General features: G+C 54.6%; 6 protein-coding genes across 6 annotated transcripts; 2 read left to right on the forward strand and 4 right to left on the reverse strand.

Moving 5' to 3' along the window:
• PV07_09793 (uncharacterized protein) lies at positions 1-944 on the reverse strand. The gene is made up of 2 exons (XM_016397081.1): positions 381-944; positions 1-284 (listed from the first exon to the last, which is right to left on the reverse strand). The coding sequence occupies exons 1-2, from the start codon at positions 743-745 to the stop codon at positions 170-172; spliced, it is 480 nt and encodes a 159-aa protein (XP_016244272.1). The 5' UTR covers positions 746-944; the 3' UTR covers positions 1-169.
• Positions 945-1370: 426 nt separating this feature from the next.
• Positions 1371-3422, reverse strand: PV07_09794 (uncharacterized protein; the record flags this gene model as incomplete). The annotated part of the gene is made up of 1 exon (XM_016397082.1): positions 1371-3422. The coding sequence occupies one exon, from the start codon at positions 3420-3422 to the stop codon at positions 1371-1373; it is 2052 nt and encodes a 683-aa protein (XP_016244273.1).
• Positions 3423-4055: 633 nt separating this feature from the next.
• On the reverse strand, positions 4056-6052 carry PV07_09795 (uncharacterized protein; the record flags this gene model as incomplete). Its single annotated transcript, XM_016397083.1, has 6 exons — positions 4056-4129; positions 4207-4602; positions 4667-4904; positions 5019-5096; positions 5171-5367; positions 5425-6052. 6 exons carry the CDS (start codon positions 6050-6052, stop codon positions 4056-4058), a joined length of 1611 nt encoding a protein of 536 aa, XP_016244274.1.
• A 3607-nt stretch (positions 6053-9659) lies between these two features.
• On the forward strand, positions 9660-12123 carry PV07_09796 (uncharacterized protein; the record flags this gene model as incomplete). The annotated part of the gene is made up of 4 exons (XM_016397084.1): positions 9660-9895; positions 9948-11354; positions 11433-11629; positions 11714-12123. The coding sequence occupies 4 exons, from the start codon at positions 9660-9662 to the stop codon at positions 12121-12123; spliced, it is 2250 nt and encodes a 749-aa protein (XP_016244275.1).
• A 2900-nt stretch (positions 12124-15023) lies between these two features.
• PV07_09797 (uncharacterized protein) lies at positions 15024-16166 on the forward strand. The gene is made up of 2 exons (XM_016397085.1): positions 15024-15171; positions 15483-16166. Exons 1-2 carry the CDS (start codon positions 15060-15062, stop codon positions 15887-15889), a joined length of 519 nt encoding a protein of 172 aa, XP_016244276.1. The 5' UTR covers positions 15024-15059; the 3' UTR covers positions 15890-16166.
• Positions 16167-16790: 624 nt separating this feature from the next.
• PV07_09798 (uncharacterized protein) lies at positions 16791-19139 on the reverse strand. The gene is made up of 3 exons (XM_016397086.1): positions 18321-19139; positions 18113-18265; positions 16791-18029 (listed from the first exon to the last, which is right to left on the reverse strand). Exons 1-3 carry the CDS (start codon positions 18659-18661, stop codon positions 17957-17959), a joined length of 567 nt encoding a protein of 188 aa, XP_016244277.1. The 5' UTR covers positions 18662-19139; the 3' UTR covers positions 16791-17956.
• Positions 19140-20324: the final 1185 nt, after the last annotated feature.

The raw sequence follows: 20324 nt of genomic DNA on the forward strand, positions 1-20324 counted from the left end.
ACTAAGAGGCCCCCGTCGAGGACGAAGTTCGTGCTCTCTCTCTGTATTATTCGTCAAACGAACTATTCCCATTCCTAGACCAATTCGGTGCCATCACCCACGGACTAAACGCATTTTGCCGTGTGATACCCCTCAAATTTGATTGTCAGATTCGTCTCACTGAGGACAGCTACACAGTGGCAGCAGGCTTGCCCGTTGTCAATCTTGAATGGCCCATTCTCTCGCTCCGAAGGACGCCGGTCGCCGTGAGGATATTAAGGATGAGGATCGCAAGGAAGAGCAGCCTGTAGATCGGGGCACACACCAGATGTTAGTTTTCACGTCATTTCACACGTTGCGCCGTCGTGACCCCAGGGAGAAAGGGAGAGGCCAAAAGCTACCAAAGCATGACCGCAAAAGCCAACAGCGCGCCGGCCACTCCTTGGGGATTGCCGCCGCCAAAGAGGTCCGCGACGGCGGCGAACCCAGCCAACCAGAAGATCATGGTCACCGCGTTGAGCGCAATGGTCAAGGGCGCCATCAAGCGCTCGGTGTCCCTGCGCGACGAGAAGTATGGGAAGAAGATGAAGAAGGAAGCCAGGAGGAGCGTCCACACGGAGCAGAAGACGACGAAGCTGAAGCGGTCGTGTGCGACGGACGCGCCGATGCTCAGGTCCACCGCGTCGGCGGACAGGCCCAGCTCGATGATGGAGAAGACGAGCGCGGTGCACAGCAGGACCAGGAGGACGAGGTCTGTCAAGGCCATTTTGACCAGGCGAGGCAGAAAACCAGACGAGGGGGAGATTCAAGAGAAGCAGGGCTGGGATTGAGATTGTGGGACGGTGAGGCAGGAGGAAAGAGAAAATCCAAGAACGCAGGAAGCGAAACAAGTATTGTTCCAAAGGCAACCATGATGTCGACTGGTAGGGTTGGGCGTCGATCAGGTGCGCTGTCGCAAGAGGGGGAGAAATTAGGAATTCAGGGTTAGAATGCGTCAAACCGGGCAACAGGGCTTCGAAACCCGCCATCCTTTTGTTTTGGGGCCATTACTTTGGGGATGGCGCGGGGCACGGGGATCTGCACGTGACGGCGCGCTGATTACCCAATGATTTAGTCAGGTGTGGCGCAGTCGTGTTGTCTGCCTTGGCAGTGCTCGAACATCGCGATATAGCCTCTAGCCTACCTATCAACGACCTCACTGAATAAGATGCCCGCACGCTGTGCTGCATACAGACAGAGTAACGCTGCCGGGACCTACATCTGCAGTATGCTCGCTGCTGCTCGGCAATGGCTCCGCTCTCGTATGATCGAAGCGACAACCATTCATCTCTGCGTCAGTGTTAATGTTCTTAATAGCTGACAAGGTCGGATGCCCCTATGCTGCTATTTCATCAGTTCAAAAGATCAAGCTGCTCCAGAATATCGAGCCCGAGCAACTCCGCCTCGTATTGCAAAACGAGCTGTTGCTCTTGCTCCTTGGGTTCTGTGGTCTCTTGGTCGAGTTCTGTGGTGTGAACCAGGATCTCGTGTTCGACCTCTTCGCCAAAATAACCGGCAGAAGGGTTTGGATCACGATCCCAGAACGGGTTGAACATGAGGAGACTCAGTGCCCTTGGCAACTCTGTGCGGTAAATCCGCTCATCCAACCAGTCACAAATGCCGCCTTCGGGACCAGGCATGCAGTAGTGGAAAAGTTGGACGTCTGGTTCTCGGTGCTGGTAGCTTCTCTGGATGGACCAGAACTTGCTGGGGCGTCTTTTGATCTCGACGGGTCCTGGAGTGACCTTTCCTCCCGAGAGTGGGAATGCCGGCATTTGCGCTGGAAGACCCCTCCGTACTAGCTCATGGATATCATACATTGACCAGCACAGATTCCGGACGGAGGAGAACGGGGTAACACACTCAAGCGTGTTTGCTCCGTAGTAAGGCTCTGCGAAGCGGGCATCTGGTGAAGGGAGGTAATGGAAGGTATTTTCCGGAATATAAGCCAAGTTGACATTGAGCTGAGCAAGTGCGTAGAAAATGGTCTCTTGGTCGAGGTCAAACAGAAACGTGGTGCCTTGCAAGTGAATTGATAACCCGGAAAGAGGTAGTTGCTCTTGTTCACATAGCCAGAGAAGAAGGCATCTCACATCCAGTGTCACATTCGTCAAGGAGAGCTTGGTCAGCTTGGACAACTTGACGAGTCCGAGATCCAGCTGGGCAGTGAGTGAGCACATCATATCCAGCGTAAAGCCATCCGGTCGAGAGTATGCTTCTTCCAAGTCGGATAGTGTTTTGTAACCTCGTTGCGACTCACGAGGACTGTCTATAGCCTCGTCATTATCTTCCGGAGATTCAGAATCAGTCTCCTCTGCTCGTTTTAGCGCATTCACAAATTCCATGAATCCCAAGCCGGGGTCGGTGTATGCGGGTTCGAAGGACAATTCTCGTAGCTCCGGGAACGAGAAGAGACCTCCGAAGGTAAATTGAAAGTTGGTTCGCACATCCCACCGATCGAATGGTAGCCAGTTACCCCTGCAATATTTTAAATGGAGTGTAATGCTTTGAATGTTTGGGTTGGAAGTGCGGTCGATTTTGTATCCTTCTAATCCCCCGAGGCGTGTATCCTCTGCAACCATGTTCGTCCAGTTCTCGTCCCAATAGTTCACCGAGAGTCGCTCAATAGCGGCACAATTTTGTACCAATTTGAACAGTTCTACGCCAGTGCGTAAGATGTCTCTGATTTCACCATTCTCCAACCACCATCGGGGCCGCAGCCCCCAATTAGCGGCTCTCCGGAGAAGGTCTGGATCTCCTTGGATCCTCATTCTCAGGTATGGATCAAGACAGATCGTTTCCAGATCATAATCGTCCGAAATAACGCATTCGTGGCAACTGGAAAGTTTTTGCAGGGCTTCTGAAACAGATCTGATCTCTGAAGATCGAAGCTGGCCTCTCCTTGCTTGATACACTTTAGCGTATTCCTGATGAAGACGGAAAATCTCTGATTGTTTCAGTCCTTTGATAAGGTTTGGATACCGAAGGCTCCAAGTAGGCCCGTCGAGACATTCTTCATACAAGACTAATGGATTCCACACAATCCGTCTTACCCGACGGGCGTGGCTGGAATCGCAGATATTCAGAAGTCCGGCCCACGACTTCTCATAGCTATTCAGATATGCAGTGCTGAATAGGAAATCAGCGCCTATTTCTGCCCAGTCGCGACACACGAGCCGCATTGTTTTCAGTGCCAATGGGCCAAGTGGCTCAAGAATGCGGAACCAGATTTCCGCAGGCAAGGAAGGTGGTGGAACGGGCTCGATCACGCCTTGGTCAAGGCTCCGGACGCTGGGCAAGTTCTCGGACGCAATATTCCGTTCGCGTTGACCAGGAAATAGCAGAAAAGTCTGTCGGAATCTCTTGGGACTCTTCCTGCGCACGCTCCTATAAGGGCTAGCCATCATTTGGCTGATTTCACGCACACCGTCGGATTTCTTCAAGCCATTGAAAGTTTTAGAGCCGCGCTCTTAGAGAGAGAGAGAGAGAGAGAGAGAGAGAGAGAGAGAGGGAATTATTCAGCTTTGCAGGTCAGCCGATTCATACTTGAAACTTTGATGTGTTTGTTTTGAAGGAAAGTTCTTGATTTGAAACGTGGCAATATCCGTTATTCAGAAGAGCTAAACGATGGCTTGTTGGGCACCACGACTGTAAGCACAGCGACCATTGATTCGTGGTGTAGCTACTGTTCTCTAGGGCGCTGTGCTGCGTAGTCTAGTAAAATAGCTGACACTCACTAAATCCGATTAGGTTTAGTACATCAAGTAGAGTCTTGGCACGTTCGCCCACATTCCGCAACCTTGCAGCCTCACAGCCCGGAGAGATCTCCTCTCCTTTAATCAATTCAAAGAAATTGGTTCATCACGAATGTCCGTCTCTTGATGATGAGCAAACAGCTAGGCAATCGGACCTCTGATGGCATGTCTAAGTTATGCTTTAAGCGGAATTTATTCCATGTGTCGTAAACAGAAAATACTCTGCCAATCATGCCGACAGTGGAAGGATACCTCAGCTCATGGCCAGGCCAGCAAACACCACTACTCCACGGCAACCACTACTTTTTGTTTCCTGAGCGAAGCCTTGACTGGGTGTGGGTCGGCAAAAATGTCATCTAGAATTCTTGGTCAGTCCTATTCTATAACTTTTGGGGCAAAAAGCGGGGGCAGGGTGGAACAGGAATTCTTTTACCGATTTCTTCCAGCGATCGACCCTTCGTCTCGACAAAGAACAAATAAATAAATACAATCCCCAACACGTCCACGCAGAGATACAAGATGTAGAACTTCCATCCGCCATTCGTCATCCCCACTGGAGCCGCATAGGTGTTGATGAAACTGACAATGTTCAGCCACAAGCCGCTCATGGCCAGCCCCTTGGCGCGGGCATTATAGGCAAGCACCTCAGCCGGGTACAGGGCCTGACAAGGGGTCCAGACGAACGCAAAGGCAAAAAGGAAGACGTAGACGAAGCTGATGCCCACCAGGCCGAGGCCGTGGTGGGTATTCTGCAAGGCGGAGCAAATCACGAGCATAAGCACGCAGAAGGAGCACACGCTGCTGGAGCCCATGAGCATGGGGCGACGGCCTGAGAAGGGGGCGTCAACAAGTTCCTTGTCCCGGATGTCGTGGGAAGGGGCAGAGCAACTCACCGGCGATGTCGATAAATCTGACCCCTAGAAGGGTGCCTATGGTCATGATGGGCGACTGCAGTGCGTTCATGAGGAGGCGCTGCTTCTCGCTGGTGACGCCAGCGTTTTGCGCCATGAGCGGCATGTAATACGAGGTAGGTGGGAGATCGATCTGGCCGAAGAAGCCGACGCAAAGGACGAGGAACATCCGGTGGCGGGCGCCGCGAGAATTGAAGAGTTCGCGGTAGTCATACCATCGCTGTTGTTGCAGGAAGCATATGGTCAGCAGAGAACTTGTGGCGGCGGCAGTCTTCCGTGAGAACCACCTAGGGAGGGGTTGAAGGAGGAGCGGGGGGGAGGGGGATCTCTTTACCTTATCACTGCCGCTTGTGTTGACACAGTCGCGCATCTCATCCATCTCAAGTTGGACGATCTCGTGAGTCGGATCGCCCTCTCCGTGATATCTATGTCGCAGTGGTTAGCTCGCTCCTGGAGCTTTTTGATTTGTGATTGAAAAGCCACCACTTGCCTGGTCAAGATGTCATGAGCCTCCTGCTCGCGACCACGGGACATCAGCCAACGTGGGCTCTCCGGACAGAAGAAGATGAACGCCAGCACAATGAGGCACGGGGCCGCCTGGACAGCCATAGGCAATCTCCAATTCAGCTCGCCCTTGGTATCATTGACGATGCCGTACTCGAGCCAGGTCGAGACGATCGCACCTGTTGGGCAGATAAGCCAGAGGATTCAAGACTCCACGGAGCAGGAGACGCGCTGACCGATGAAGTAGCACCCGTTGTATAGACCCATCATCACGCCTCGGTAAGCTGGGTGGGAGATCTCAACCGTGTAAGACTGAGACGACGGTCCAAGCATGACCGAGCCAACGCCCAGCACGATGCGACCGGCGATCATGTCCCTCCGACGCATGGCGGCGGCCTGGACCGCGCTTCCTATCAAGACGACAAGGTTGGCGATAAACATGCCCCGTCGGCGCCCAAGGGTGTCGGCCAGCGGGCCGGCAATGAAGCTCCCGAGCACGTTGCCCAGGATGTACAAGGCCGCCAGGAAACCGTTGTTCGAGGCGACGTTGGTTCCAAATCGCTTCTGGAAGTCCTGCACGCTCGACACGCCGCCGAAGGTGTTGCCATCGAAGCCGTTGGCCGCGGAGTTCATGAAGGCCACGAACAGGATAGGGTACAGACGCAGGAGCGACTTGGAAAACGGGGAGGCCGCATCTTTGTTCCGGGCAATGACTGCGGCGAAGCGAGAGTCCTGGATCTGCACGACCTTGGCTGCCTTGCCTAGGGTTTGGACCGCGTCAATCTCACTGTAGGTGCGGGAGTCGGCGGTCTCGAGTTGAGTGACACCGATCTCCTTTTCGAGATTGGTTTTCTCGATCGACATTGTGACAAAGAGCACGACAATAATGGGTGCGTCAAGAAGAACGTGCGAAGGGGCGAGAGACCGAAATGGAGTATGAGCAAATCATCAGGACATGCCGAGTTTATATCGATGATTGCCTACTTCATACCTCGCTAGCCTGGGGAGTATGAACTGGAGAAGTCATGGCTACGAAACCGACGACAGAGCCAGTGCCATTTCCAACACGGAGCTGTACGTCAATCAAGGCTTCCGCGCTCGATTTGGAGCAAGCCCGGAGAGGCTCACAGATGACTTTGTTCCAACTCACAACGAGATACTTTGGGTCGTTCCCCAGAAACCAAATTTGGCCATGGGGGACGCGTGAAGTAATTAACCGGAAGCGGGAAGTTTGTTAGCGGCCGCCGGCCAGTCTCCGACGCTTCCCCGCACCCAGGGAGCCAATCAGCGACCACTGTCCACGTGGGGATGGACCATTCCAACGTCGATCCTTAAGCCCCAGGTTTCAATGCCGGCTATAGCCTATACCATGACCATTCTGCCGACCTCGTTCCCGCTACAACATCTCTGCATTTTAGCCTCTCTGAGACCGGAAATCCAACCGGGCGCGCAAAGCAGGCTAAATGCGCCGCCATCGAATAGGCCAAGGGCGTTGGATGGCCAACATTTTCTTCTAAGTCTATACTATATGTATCCTGAAAGTAGAAGCTTGCAGCTCGCGCTGAGAGGCCTGATCGCGAGGATTGTTCCATTTGGCGACGTGGTGATGCAGAATTGGAGACTTACAGAGATGATCGAGCAGAGGAGACCGCTAATTGAGAAAAACGAGGATCTGAAGTGATATCTGGAAGAGACAACAGGGCTCAGGTTTTGAAATACATATCACAGGGCAGGCGAAGGCCAGATGCTGAAAATTCCTACCTCATGTCGCGGAGGGTCTGCGGCTATGGCAAGGATCTATTGTGTCCGTAAATCGAACATTGGAAGCATTGAATCAATGGTCCAACATTGAAAGCCGCTTCAACTTTGTGACGGTGAGAGGGAGCTCGGTGACCGACTCAGCGCCATGTATACGCCCCTGGGAGCCCGGCCTGGCCCTGTCATCCACAAGTCGACTTGGTGCGCACGCTCCTTGGATCGTTCCAGTCTGCATCGATCAGTCCAATGTCCCCGAAAGAAACACTCAGGTGCAATTGATGAATCGGATATACTCAAACGCAGAGACGGTTCTGGTGTTCCTTGGGTCGGAGGACGGGGGCTTAAGATACATACATATACTCACTTTCGACAATCATACCAGATGAGCGTGGTGGAGCATGTTGAAACTTTTCCTGGTACGCGGACCTCTGCTCAGGCCTGCACAGTCACAGCTCAGATCAAATGGGAGGATGCTCAGGTCTGGAAAAAAACGGACATGGATTTTGGAGAGGTCAAGATTCGCCGCTGAGTATATTGGTATAGATTGGCATTCTGGACATCGTGCAGGGAAATGCGTTCCCCCGTTTGTTTGTCCTTGGTCTCCATACAAGAGCTCCTCCAAGCCGCAAAGCCATCATAGCTTCTTCAGTTTCATCCCGTACTCGCTTGGCGGAACCACCGAAAAGTCGTAGTACTGGTATTTGGGTCTCCCACCGCGGTATTCCTTCCCGTCTTTCTCGAGGGTCAGCTCCCATCTGGTGAGCAGCTTCGACAACATCAACTTCATCTGATTCACGGCGAAGAACCGGCCAGGGCAGGCCTGACTGCCGAGTCCAAAGCCCAAGGAGTCTTCCGTCGCCATGCCCATCTTGAAAGCGCTTTCGCCGGCCTTGTTGCTTTCACGAAGTCGAAGAAATCGCCGTCCGTCAAACTCGTTCGAGTCGCGTCCGAATGTGTCCGGATCAGTCGCGATGGCCGCAGTGGCAGCTGTCGTCATTGTCCCGACTGGCAAGTTCAGCCCCGAGGTCTGGAATGTATATGGTTTGGTCACGATTCGGTTCATTGTCACTGCGAATAGATCAGACGCTCAGTTTTCAGAGAAGGGAATAAGGGCAACTCACAGAGGAATACCGGGGTAAGTCTCTGGCTTTCCTTCAGAAAACAATCCAGTTTGAATAAGGAGTCGATGTCAACACTCCCGTCAGGGCGCATGGCCTTCCGTGCCTCGTCGCGTAGTTCTTCCATATAGCCGGGTTGACTCAGCATGTCAATCAGGGCAACACTGATGGTCTTAGCAGTAGTATGAATCGATGCAATGAGTGTTCGCATCATCGTGTCGGAGAAGTCGTCGAGAGTCACGTCGTCCGGCGCACCACCCCATAGCCACTCGAATCCGTAGGACCCTTTTCGATACTTTGACTTTTCCTCCATGCCCAGGAGATTGCGGCTCTTCAGATCTTCGTACATGGGCGTCAATTGCCGCTTGACATATTGCCGGCTCTGTCGAAGTCTCCGAACACTCGGAATGAAAGGGGCCACCAGAGTTGCCAGGTAAGGCGGCCACGACCGCACATCATCTGCCGACTTGTAGCGATTCACGGCGAAGTCGGCAGTCTGCGTGATCCACTCAGTATCCGAAGCCAGTGCCTCGCCGCACAGAAGAGCGTTCGTGACATTGGCTATGGCGGGGACGAAAAAGTCCATGAAGTTGATGGAGTGCGGCGACGAAGGGTCCTGGGGAAGGTGTTGGCCGAAGTATTCATCGATCTTTGCGTTGAGTTTATTGGTAATGCTGTCCAGATTCTGATGGATGCCAATCCTCAAGGCTTTGCCCGACCACGGCCCTCGATTCGGGGCACCTGTGTAGTCTTGGGCGAAGATCACTGCTGATGCCAATGCCCAGCTGAACACGTTGTTCGGTAAATGTTTCATTTCCTCCAGGTGGTCCTTTGGGAGAATCACGCGGTACTGCACCGAGTATCCGCCAATGGGAATTGGGACTTTGAACGCTCGTCCAGACTTGTTGTACCTGCGGTAGCCTGATTCGAGTAAGTCCTTAAGCTCGGAGATGTACCGCTCTCTTGTATTCTTGCCATCAGGAAATTCGTGCGTGGGAATGTGATGCAGAGCTCTCGAGTCGCGCCAACGTTGATATCCCTTGCCCAGTATAAGAGCCAGTAACAGGGGGATGAGAGCAAAAAGCGCGATACTATGCATAATGACTGCAATGGTAAGGTCTTTGCACCTTGAGCTTCTTGATGGCTGCGTCTACAGTTGTTCTCTTTGGACTTTGCAAGGAGTAATATACTAGAGCTTGCAGTTTTGTTTTCGACGCACGAAGGCAATCGTAACGGGTGTGACGGATGATCTGCGGTAACGGCACACTTGGTGGTGGCAATCCTTGGACGAGTCGGACCCGAGGCCAGAGATTCGAGCTGGTTCACCAGAAAGTCTCAGGTGAAGTGGTCCGTAATCGGTGTCGCACAGATATTCCGTATAACCAACCTGGAGCTGACGAGGCTGTGCCGAGCCGCGGAGAATCTTGATTCCGCGGCTTCACGAATCCGACATCATGCGGCGTCCGCTTCTGCTTTAAGCATGTAGCTTCCGGCCACTGGGTCCTCCGCTCTATGATACCGACTCCTCTTTGCTGTGCCTGATCACTTTTGCTTCTGCCGACCCCCTGGAGCCTCTCCGATCAGGCGAGATTACCATGACCGAAGAGCGGACGAAGCGACAGAGGTTGCCTTCGCGGCAAGCCTGTCTGGGATGTCGGAAGCGAAAGCACCGATGTGACGGCGAACGGCCTGTCTGTGGGGGATGTCGAAGCAGGCGTATTGCCTGTCAGTATCCATCGAACATCGCTCCGAATCTGAGCTCTCTCCAAAGACCCACGACGGGGTTGTTTCCCTCGAACAGCAGTTCGGTGCCGTCTACGGCAGTCCAATGGTATGTTTCCCACGTGCTCAGCGTCGAAATGAAACGCTGATGAAACATCCAGGGATGGGATCAGTCCAATGGCCTTGTCGAATCTACACAATAATTCTTCTTTGCGTCAATCTACAGCTCAGCTGAGGACTATTCCGCCTGGAGCGGGCGGAAAACAGCAAGGCCTTCAGACATCCCCACAGGAATTGGTTTCGGCTTGCAGACCTTCTGGCGAACAACCGGATATGTCTTCGACCATTGCCTCATTCCTGATTAGAGACGGAATGCAATCGGACATCAGTCCAGCTAGGCCGGACCGGCCTGATGACAGTGATCGCCCGCTCTCACCCAGCTCCAACACTCTTGCCCCAAATAATGCGTCTACCGACGACTCAGCAGGTGCTGATGGCTATTTTGGCGATTCGTCTACGTTTGCATTCGTGTCAAAAGTCCAACCCGACACGCAAAACCTTCCGGGCGTCCACCTACAGCATGGCCAGCCGAGCGGATCGCCGTCGACGACTGCTCCAGGCTGCCATGACGAAGGGGGACAAGACACCGTCTACTCAATGAGGACGCAACTCCCAGATCGACATCTAGCTGACAACCTGGTCGATGTATACTTCAACCGGTTCCATCTGATCTATCCCTTTCTCCACGAAAGCAGCTTTAGAGCCGAGTACGAGAACATGTGGGCAGATCCGGAACAGGCTCCCCGACGCTCATCGTGGCACGCATTGCTCAATGCAGTATTCACATTGGGCTACGAGTTCTACAACGAGCTTGCTTCGAGTGATGTCCCAGCAGCCGTGCCCCCTTTCTCAGACCGTGCCCGAACCATAATACTGGCCCAGGTGTACAAGCGGGGCAACCTGGAGCTCATGCAAGGTCTTCTGCTGCTCTGTCACTACCTACAGGGCACGCTTGATCTGAACGAATGTTGGAACCTGGTAGGTCTCATGATCCGAACCGCCTTCAGCATCGGCCTACACCTGAATCCAGACTCGCTATCGGTCTCCAGCGTGGAGAAGGAGGTCCGGAAGAGGGTGTGGTGGGGATGCTTTGCCCTGGATCGAACAGTGAGTATGAAATTTGGCAGACCTCCCTCGTTACATCTGCAGGACGCCCTCGCCGTTCCGTATCCGTTACCGGTGGACGACCAGTATATACAAAATGACATCCAAGCCCCTCGACAACCGTCCTACCTGCCGTCGACCACCGAGTTTTTCATACATACAATCAAACTAGCACGCCTGATTGACGACATCTTGCGACATCTTTACTCTGCACACCGTGGACCCTCTCGGTCGGAAAGCACAGATCCTTTGGTCCCAGAACAGGAGCTCGAGATCGCCGAATTGATCATCCTAGATGGCCGGCTCCGGTCGTGGTGGAACACGAAGCCCGCACACCTGGTTCCAGAGTCTCCAACCTGGGCCAGCACCGTCTTCCAGCGCCAGCAGACCGTTATGCAGATCAGGTAACGACGTCGTGCTCACTTTCCACAGGGGCCGCCTTGTTCGTCTGCTGGATTCTCCCTTGCTAACGGAATTCGAAGATACAAGCAGATCCAAATCCTCCTACGTCGCCCTCTGTTGCTGATGTTCAGCCGCGACGACCCCGACGACGATTTCGTTCGTGCCATTGCGGTCGCCGGGTCGCAGATGTGCCTGGCCGCCGCCCGGCAGACCATCCGCATGATTCACGAACAATACCATCGGCAGCTCCTCAACCCATTGTGGTACAACCTACACTGTACGCCCCAACGAGGACCCTTTCCCCCCCCTCCACGATCCCTGTTGACAAATGCTGACTTGTTCGGAAATGCCTGTGCTCCAGACATTTTCACGTCCATGGGAGTGTTGCTGCACGTCCGAAACATGGACAAGAGCAAAGCGGAGGTCATCGAACCGGAGCAGCGCGGAGAGACCGTGGACGCGCTGGATTGCGGCATGGACTTCCTCAAGAAGGCGAGCCAGATCAGCCCCCTGGCCGCGCGGTACGTCAAGATGCTGCAGTACATTCGCGACGTCGTCGATCAAGGCACAGCCCGCCCGAGCCGGAAGGACGGGTCGAAGCTGAGCGGCGGCGGCGGCGGCGGCGGCGTCCTGTATCCCAACTACGCGGCCTTGGCCCAGGGGCAGGAGTTGTGGCCCGACCTGGCCTCCTGGCAGACACAGCGGTTCCTCACCGAGGAGGAAATCGACCTCGACGGGGTCGACCTGGAGAGCTTCTTCCTGGGAAACTGACTGCCAACCGCAGTGGTCTTCAGGGGAACCACATGAAAAAAAATGCTGAGAGACTAAATTTACTTACCGTCAGAGAGAATCTTTGGTAGTGCGCGCTCGACCTTTGCCATTTCCTGAACAAAAAGGGGACGGACTTCAAATGTGGCTGTACAAGCCCCAAGCCCGACTCACGTAGGACTCATGTGATATTTAATCCGCCTGAACGGTACGAACTGTCGATACTTTCTCCACAAACAAAACAACTACAGCAGTGAGCGAAGGTCTGGAATATCTGTATATACTCCGGCGCGCAACAACAGGACAACCGCCGCGACATATATTTTAGCTGAATACCCAGTAAGAACACCCCGAGATAGCCATCGATAGTCACCACCTAGTAACGGTTTGAATTCTTTGTCGATTCATTTTAGACGAGGAGCGAGTTGTGATTCACATTCCTTCCTCGTAGGGCTAGGTATGCCCGCAACACGGTCTGAGAGGGGACGACCATCCGGACTATCCGGTCACACCACCTCGTGCTTGCTCTGCGACGTGGACTATAGAAAACACGAGGCTGGAGGCCTTTTTCCGTTTCGACCATGTGGAGCAAAAGAGGAGAGCATAAGCTGATCTGAACTGGTGTCTTTGTCAGGACTATCGGTTGCCGAGGCCACCTATCAGCAGCCCTGCCCGGGATATAGAGTCTTGGAAAATACATTCTGCGGGATATAGGCCTGATGGTGGGTACAACCCTTTACCACAACAGAACGTATATGACGAGAGGGACTCCTACCAGGCAGGTGGCCGCTCGGATCGGTCCCACTAAGCACTAGTCCCTGTGAACACCCAGCACAGATCAACGCTCGACCTTCCTCGAGACATTCCGAGGGGAGACATGGCCAACAGGATATGATATCTACCTCCAAGACCCAGCATGCTCGAAGAGATGTTGACTCCATATTTCCCACCTTGGCCCTCACCAAATCTGTTCCTAGACCTACCTATTCTAGCCCGCCTCTTTGCGACCTAGCATGGGCTCCGTATCAAACTCGCACGACTATGTTATTGTAGGTGGTGGCGTGTCGGGTGTCGTCATTGCCTCGCGCCTTCGTGCCTCCCTACCCAAAGCCAGCATTCTGGTCTTGGAAGCTGGCAAAGACGAGTCCGACTTCGAACCGGCGAAATACGTCAAGAACATTGCCACGGTGAGGGGCTCAAAGATCGACTATGCGTTCGACACTGTCCCGCAGAGACATCTGGATGGTAGTCCTAAGAAGGCCTGGGCTGGCCGTGCTCTTTCCGGTGGCGGCGCGATCAATGTAGGAGCGTGGTTGCGAGGTCCTGCCGTCGACTTCGATCGTTGGGCTGAGTTACTCCAAGATGATTCCTGGGCTTTCTCCTCTCTCCTGCCTTACTTCTGTAAGTCGGAGACCTTCGTTTCCAAACATGCAGATCTGGGTCTCCATGGTTCGGACGGTCCGATGCAGATCAAATTGAACAAAGACATCCGGCACGGAAAATCATACCCGTTGTGCGAGCAAATGAAGGGGGCCTGGCAAGAGTTGGATCCGTCGCTGAAATGGAATCCAGATGTCAACAGCGGAGATCCTCTGGGGATGGGTGACTGGGCAACCACGTTTATCCGTGCAGAGCGGCAATTCCCACACAAGGCGTACAATCTTGAAGGGGTCGAGATTCAGACAAACAGCCTTGTGAAGCGGATCATTCTAGAGAGAGCTGGCCCTGACAGTGAGCCAAAGGCGACAGGGGTGGAAATGGCAGACGGCAGGTTTATCTCTTCCAGGAAAGAAGTGATTGTGTGCGGAGGGACTTATAACTCACCCAAGATCTTGCTGCTCTCCGGGATAGGACCGGCCTCTCAGCTGGGAAAACACGGGATCAATGTCCAAGTGGATGGCGCCGCGGTTGGACAGGGCCTGTGTGATGATATCGCCCTGCGTCAAGTCTGGCGGCTGCGTCACCCAGAACGAGGACTGGCATTCGGGTCACCACTTATGACGGACCACGACCTGATCTCGAATGTGCCCGTCGACTTTTTCGTTTGGGCACAGGCTCCACACGAGCTCATCCGTGAGGCTCTCGCAAAGGACGGCATCCCTGACCACCACCTCTTCAACCCCCGTGCAGTCCATCAGGAGATGTACACCATGTGGATGGCAGGGCGGTCGGCGGCTTTACTCGCACAACTGGGTCTCTCGAACGATGGATCGCTGATATGCACAAGCGCATATAACATGTATCCACTCAGCAGGGGCTCGGTTTCACTTGGGTCCGCGGACCCGGCAACCCCACCTCTAATAGACCCCAACTACTATGCCACCGAGACTGATCGAGCCATTTTCCGTGACGCGCTGCGAAAACAGATGCGCGTCCTCCTGGCGACGGAATCGGGCAAGTCGTTTGTCGCCGCCGAAGTCCCGCCCCCGGGGTTTCCTCCGCTGAGTCACGAGTCCAGTGACGAAGACATTGATCGAAGAGTGGGTGTATTTGCGGAGACTGGGTCTCATCCTTGCGGGACGTGTGCGATGGGAAGAGTCGTGGATTCTCGCCTGCGAGTGAAGGGCGTGAAGGGACTGCGTGTAGTGGATGCTAGTGTGTTTCCTTCACCCATCGCGACGCACCACCAGGCAGCGGTATACGCGGTGGCAGAGAAGGGAGCGAGCATGATAGTTGCGGATTGGAAGGAAGTTGCATGAAGCTGGCAAGGATCGTATTAGGTAGTGATCCATGTTGCCTTCAAATCGATGGAGATAGATGGCGAGATGGTCACAGTTGGCCAGCGTTGAAATGACGTCAGTGTCAACATTCGGCGCCAGTCAGACGCGTCATTTGATTTGATTCCTCTTCCGCTCTCAGACTTTGAACTTCATCGATTCTTCCCCTCCAACGAATTTCAGCCCGCACATTTTCGCTTTACGGCTTGACAACTGACCACCATGCCTGAGCCGCCGGATCCGCCCTATGACGAGGACGTGGATACGGAAGCTGCCATGCGCGCGGCGATGGGCTTCAGCTCGTTTTCCGAGCGACGACCCAAGAATCAATCCCGTAAGTCACTCATGAATAGACTTTCCGCGGTTTGGGCAATGCCCTCAAGTTCCAAGTCATTGAGTTGGACTGTGAGAGCCGGCTTTCATCTCGTTATTCGCAGCCATCGATCTCTCTGAGTTCAAAATCTGTCTCGCCGCCGTCTCGGGGCGAGCAGGACTCCCTACTCCATCGTCTTGTGGGGTTTAGTCTTTCACTATCGCGTGTCTGAGATCTGTATATCGTCGCTTTGGGTGTCTTCTCTGACCTTCCCCTCCAAATACTTTGACCTGACTGATTGGAAAACTCGAGATCTCTGACCTTGAATCTAGACACATCGCCCACGAATGCCTCACCCACCATGACAGACTCGAAGGAAATGACGCAAGGGCTACAAGGTCTGCCGGATTTATCAGACTCGAACCCCCCGAGAGCAATCGATGGGACAAAGGTATCTGCAGATGAACCACATCTGCCAACACCGCCCCAGCTCTCTTCCAGCTCGGCATCTCTTTCAGCACAACCGGAGACGAGCTACGCATTCACGTATCCGCGAACAGGGGTCTCGTACACGTCGCAGGAGCTGGACGCGTGGTCCCGAGGCAAAACCAACGAGCGCGGCGACAAGGTCTTCTTCAAGCCCGGCTTCGTGTCTGACGATCCTTGGTTCCGACTCCGCAAGACAGGCCAGGGCGGAGACGACCCCGGAGGCAGCGGGGAAAAGGGCAACAGGAGTTAAAGCCAATTCGACATGGGACGTCCTCTATGTCGACAAAGTCTGACAGCGTTGAGTCTCTTCCTCTCCACACACTCGAACAGATGTCGCGTAGCAGTCTTGTACGGAATGGCGCTGTGGAAGGGGAGAGCCATGAGTGAGAATATGGTCAGTGACCAGAGCACAGCACTACAGCGGTAATCCACATCTTACATCTCTCTCTCTCTCTCTCTCTCTCTCCCTCTGTCTCTCTTATCTTTCCAGAGTGCCAGTCTATCCCATAGAATACACTTGAATTTCGGCCGCCCTGATGGCTCATCAGCCTTTGCGTTTCCAAGTCGTGACGTCCTCCGCCCACCGCCCGGGTAGATGGACAATCTCCTATCCAATGAGTAGTTCACAAAGCGAGGCCGAGAAGGAAAGGTAGAAGTAGAAAGTCGGAGCAGTAGAAACAAACCACATGGAAAAAGGCGACAGTGCAAGAACGGAGGGGGGCAAAAGAGGGAAATTAGACCCTCAAAAGTCCAACGGGGAGGGAAAAGGGGCGGCGCAGCCTCGTGGCGTTTGTCCGAATTTCCCCCCTCCTCCCCGCCCCGAAACCGAACAAAATCACCTTCACCCCAGTCAGTCTCTTATCTCTCGATAAGAAAAGGGCTGGGACAGAGGTAAGGGTTGCAGAGTCCGAGATGATATGTCCAGGAACGAGCCAGGCCGGAGACTCTCGGTGCGGGACATGTATGTCTACGAGGGACATAACACCCTACTGACGAGGATGAGAGGATCTCCAAGGAACCACTCGCCCAGGACACTGCGATGTGACAGACCAGACGAATACAAGCTCATCGAGGGCTACTCTTCCCTTATAGGTTTACTCACGTCTACTCTGAACTCTTAGTGACGGGTGCACAGGGCCAGCCTCGCGCCCACCAAGGCGCCCTGAATCACCTTGAAACACCCTGTCAAGCCCCTTCACAGACACTCCACATGCTCGCCTACGCCCTCCAGCAGCTCCCTGGTCACTACTCGGTACATGGCTGCCAGTCCCCCCCTTATCACGCCCCTAGAGCCGCTTGTTCTGCACCCCCATGGGCCCTTAGAAACCCAGCCAAGCGGCCCCTACGACTGCCATTTTAGGGGACAGGTCCAGTGCCGGACCGGCCGAGATTGAAACTTTTTCGTCAATTGTAACTGTCACCAGAACAATAAGAATACATGGGGAATGAAAAAGACCCAGCGAAACCCCAAGCCGCGGTCCGAGCCACGGGCCAGGACGCCCCCCGAGAGACTTCCACGCAGCCTCAACCTATTCGCAACCGTCCCTGGAGACACCCAGGCGTGCACATCTGGACGCCAGCAAGCTGCTCGCAGCCCCGACATTTCGGCCCAGCGCCCCAATCCGGCTTAGCTGGCACACCGCAATCTCCACGCCATCTGCAAGTCCCGCGGCTCGTCACTTGCAGAATCGAGGTCTTGTGACCGAAAGGAGGGGAAGTGCTACAGGGCAGGACGCTCGTCCCAAATCGAGCTTGGGAGCTCGTGATCCAATTAGACGGGTGCAAAGGTGGCACCAAACCAGAGAAATGGGCCCAGTGTGCCTGCGGGGGGGGGATTTCATGGTGGCACCCGCTCGGCGTTTGCTGGCTGGGGCGGTCAGTTCCTGCAGAGTCGATCGCTGCAGTGCAAGTTCGGCAACTGGGCGATTTCTCTGGCTGCAGAAATGGGCCTGGCGTCATGCACGCCATCGCCCTGGCCACCATGCGGGGCAAAAGCAGCAAGAAACTTGGCTCATTTCGTGGGGTGGAGCGGAACCCTAAACTCACTGCCACGTCAATCATCCCGGAGGACTGCCGCCAAGGCTGCATTTGAGGCTCCCGGCGAATGATTGTTCGAGTTTGATGATGGACTCTGATTTGCTGTGGCTGGACGACATCCAAAGGTTTGGGCGGAGCGGACGCCGAGTGGAAAAATCACCTCCATATCACCCCCTGCCGCAAAATGGGAAGTCCCCGGAGGGCCTCGAAATCGAGAAATGAGCCCCAACGTGAAGAGAGAAGGAAATTCGTAACATCGTCAATCGTAACCGTCGTGGATTCATGCATGTCGACTGCGGCTTGCTTTCGCATACGCCTCCGGGTGTTTCTTCTCCGCCTTCGTTTTCATCGCCCTGGCAGCCCCGAAAAGTCAGCCTGGTCATTGCGGCTCGCCCAAAAGGGGGGCGCGGAGCCTTGTGCGTGGATCTGGACTCACGAGATTTTCCTGGACGTGTATTCCACGTCTCGTCGGGCCTCTTTCACGGCCTCGACTCCCTCAGCGAAATTGACGCGTGCAGATTTCAATCTCCGCTGGGCCATCGCTTGCAGCTCTTGCAGCTCTCGCTGCTTAGCATTCAACTCGCCAGATCTGCCTTTGATCAGATTCTCAATTTCACCACGACTGTCCCGGAGTGGCCACTTACGTCTGGGCTTGTTTCGCCAGCGAGCGATCCATCCGAATAGGATCGAAAGCGGCGTTCATTTTGTCGCTGAGCATGTCAACGACATCCACGCCGGAATGTGCGTAAGAGTCACAGTCTCCGCTGCTATGGCTGGGCGCATAACTAGATCTGGCCGAGTAGGACCCCGCCGAGGTCCGACTTCCAGCGTAAGATGTGCTGGTGTCGGAGAGTTCTGGGGAATCAAGAACCCGGGATTGGGGGTAGCTGTAGACCGGAGCCTTCCCGGACGGCATGGTGATGGGAAGGGTCTTCTGGTGACTAGCATAGCTAGTGGGATGACGAGAGTAAGCAGAGGTGGCCATTGTGAAGAGATGATAAGTACGACTGAGGCAAGGTAGAAGGTCAAAGGACAGGTCAATGTATGGTGGCAGAGGGGCAGAGGGGGCTTTGGGACTTGGACTAAGACTGAGGTGGGTGAATCAGATGGTTGTTCGAACTCTTCCAAAGTTGAGTGATAGAAAAGGAAGAAGGAGGGAGGAGGACTTTCAGACAGATGAGACGGGTTTTTATAGGCAAATTGGGGCCCTCCTCTCGTCACAAGGGGAGCAGGGGAGCAGACTGCCAGCTCATCACCTCCCTCTGGGCGGACCAATATGAGGCATGGTCAAGGGAGGGTGGTGTCATGGTGAGTCCACCGACCCCGCTTCGTGAGCGGGATGAGCAGGATGAGAAGAGGAGGAGGACCAATGCGAAGAGGATTGAGCCAGGGTGGAAGCAGGGTCGGCACAGTCCGTCACCTTCCGCCCGGCAGAGACAAAGGAAAAGTCCGTCGAGGGTTGACCAAAGAGAGCGGAGAGAGACCCTCCACGAGCAGGAGATGGCAGGGTGGGATCAGAGTCTCAGCTGAAGCCGAGTCAGGCAGTTGAGGGGAGGCAACGGGAAGCCCAAGAAGATCATTGGGTCGCTGAGGCATTTTGCCAGGACGTGAGGGTCCTTAGTTCGCGGGATCTAGAAGCGAAACGGCGGACGGGAGTGGCTGTTCTGAAGGGCGAATGGAGCGAGGACGGAGAAGGTTCGTGATTATACGTGAGCAAGGGGGGGAGAGGCGGGAGAAGCGTTGATTCGGCCAAGGAGGTGGGAGGACGGGTTTGAGATAGGAAACTTGTCTTTTTTTAATGGCCGGGCCCGATACAGGCCTCGAGGGGCAAGGGAGGAGAGAGGGAGGACTGGCTCCTTGGCGGAGGGTATGTGCGAGTGTGTGCGGGAGTGTGTATGTGTGTGTGTTTCTATGTTTATGTGCGAGACGTGGAGTGTGGGAAGCAGAGGTATTGGGAAATTGTCTCGATGAACTTTCACATTTTGATTTTTTGGGGCGGCCGAGGCGCGTGGGCTGCGGTGGATGCGGACACGAGGGTCGCATGGTGGAATTGGTCGAGGAGGATTCAGGAGTGGCAGAGAGGCCCAGACGTAAGAGGTCGGATGAAAGCAGCGAGAGGCAGGGTCAAGAAAGGGTCAAGCGTTGGCCGTTGGCGCGTCGGAGGGGTGAGGTGATGGTTGCAGGGTGCCGGTGGGAGGGTGTGGGAGCGTGAGGAGCGAGGAGGAGATGGCGGTCGTGGTGGTGGTGGTGATGGCGATGATGAGCAGTGGTGGTGAGGATGGTGGTGAGTGGTTGTTCGGCTCGGTCTCATGCGCAAAAGGGAAATAATCAGAGAAGAAAGAAAGTGCGGGAACGTGCAGTCAAGGTCACCGCAGGCAGCAAAAAGGAGAGAGTCCAATGCTGTTGGGCGGGCAAAGGTACCTCGAGGCATTTGATTCCAGCGCGTGGGCAGGGAGATGGGCTACTTGGACCGCTGGGCATGGGGTATCAGCATAGGCACAGGCGTGGGCATAGCAAATCCCCAGGTAAGCATAGGTACCTAGGTTGGTAGGTATCGACATGGGCTAGCGGGCAGAGGACAATCGTCACCGCAGGCGGCTAACCTGAAGCACGGGGCCATCCTGACCACGAGTTGTGCCTACTTGTAG

The sequence above is a fragment of the Cladophialophora immunda genome (genome assembly GCF_000835495.1).
Source record: "Cladophialophora immunda strain CBS 83496 unplaced genomic scaffold supercont1.6, whole genome shotgun sequence".
Lineage (NCBI taxonomy): Eukaryota > Fungi > Ascomycota > Eurotiomycetes > Chaetothyriales > Herpotrichiellaceae > Cladophialophora > Cladophialophora immunda.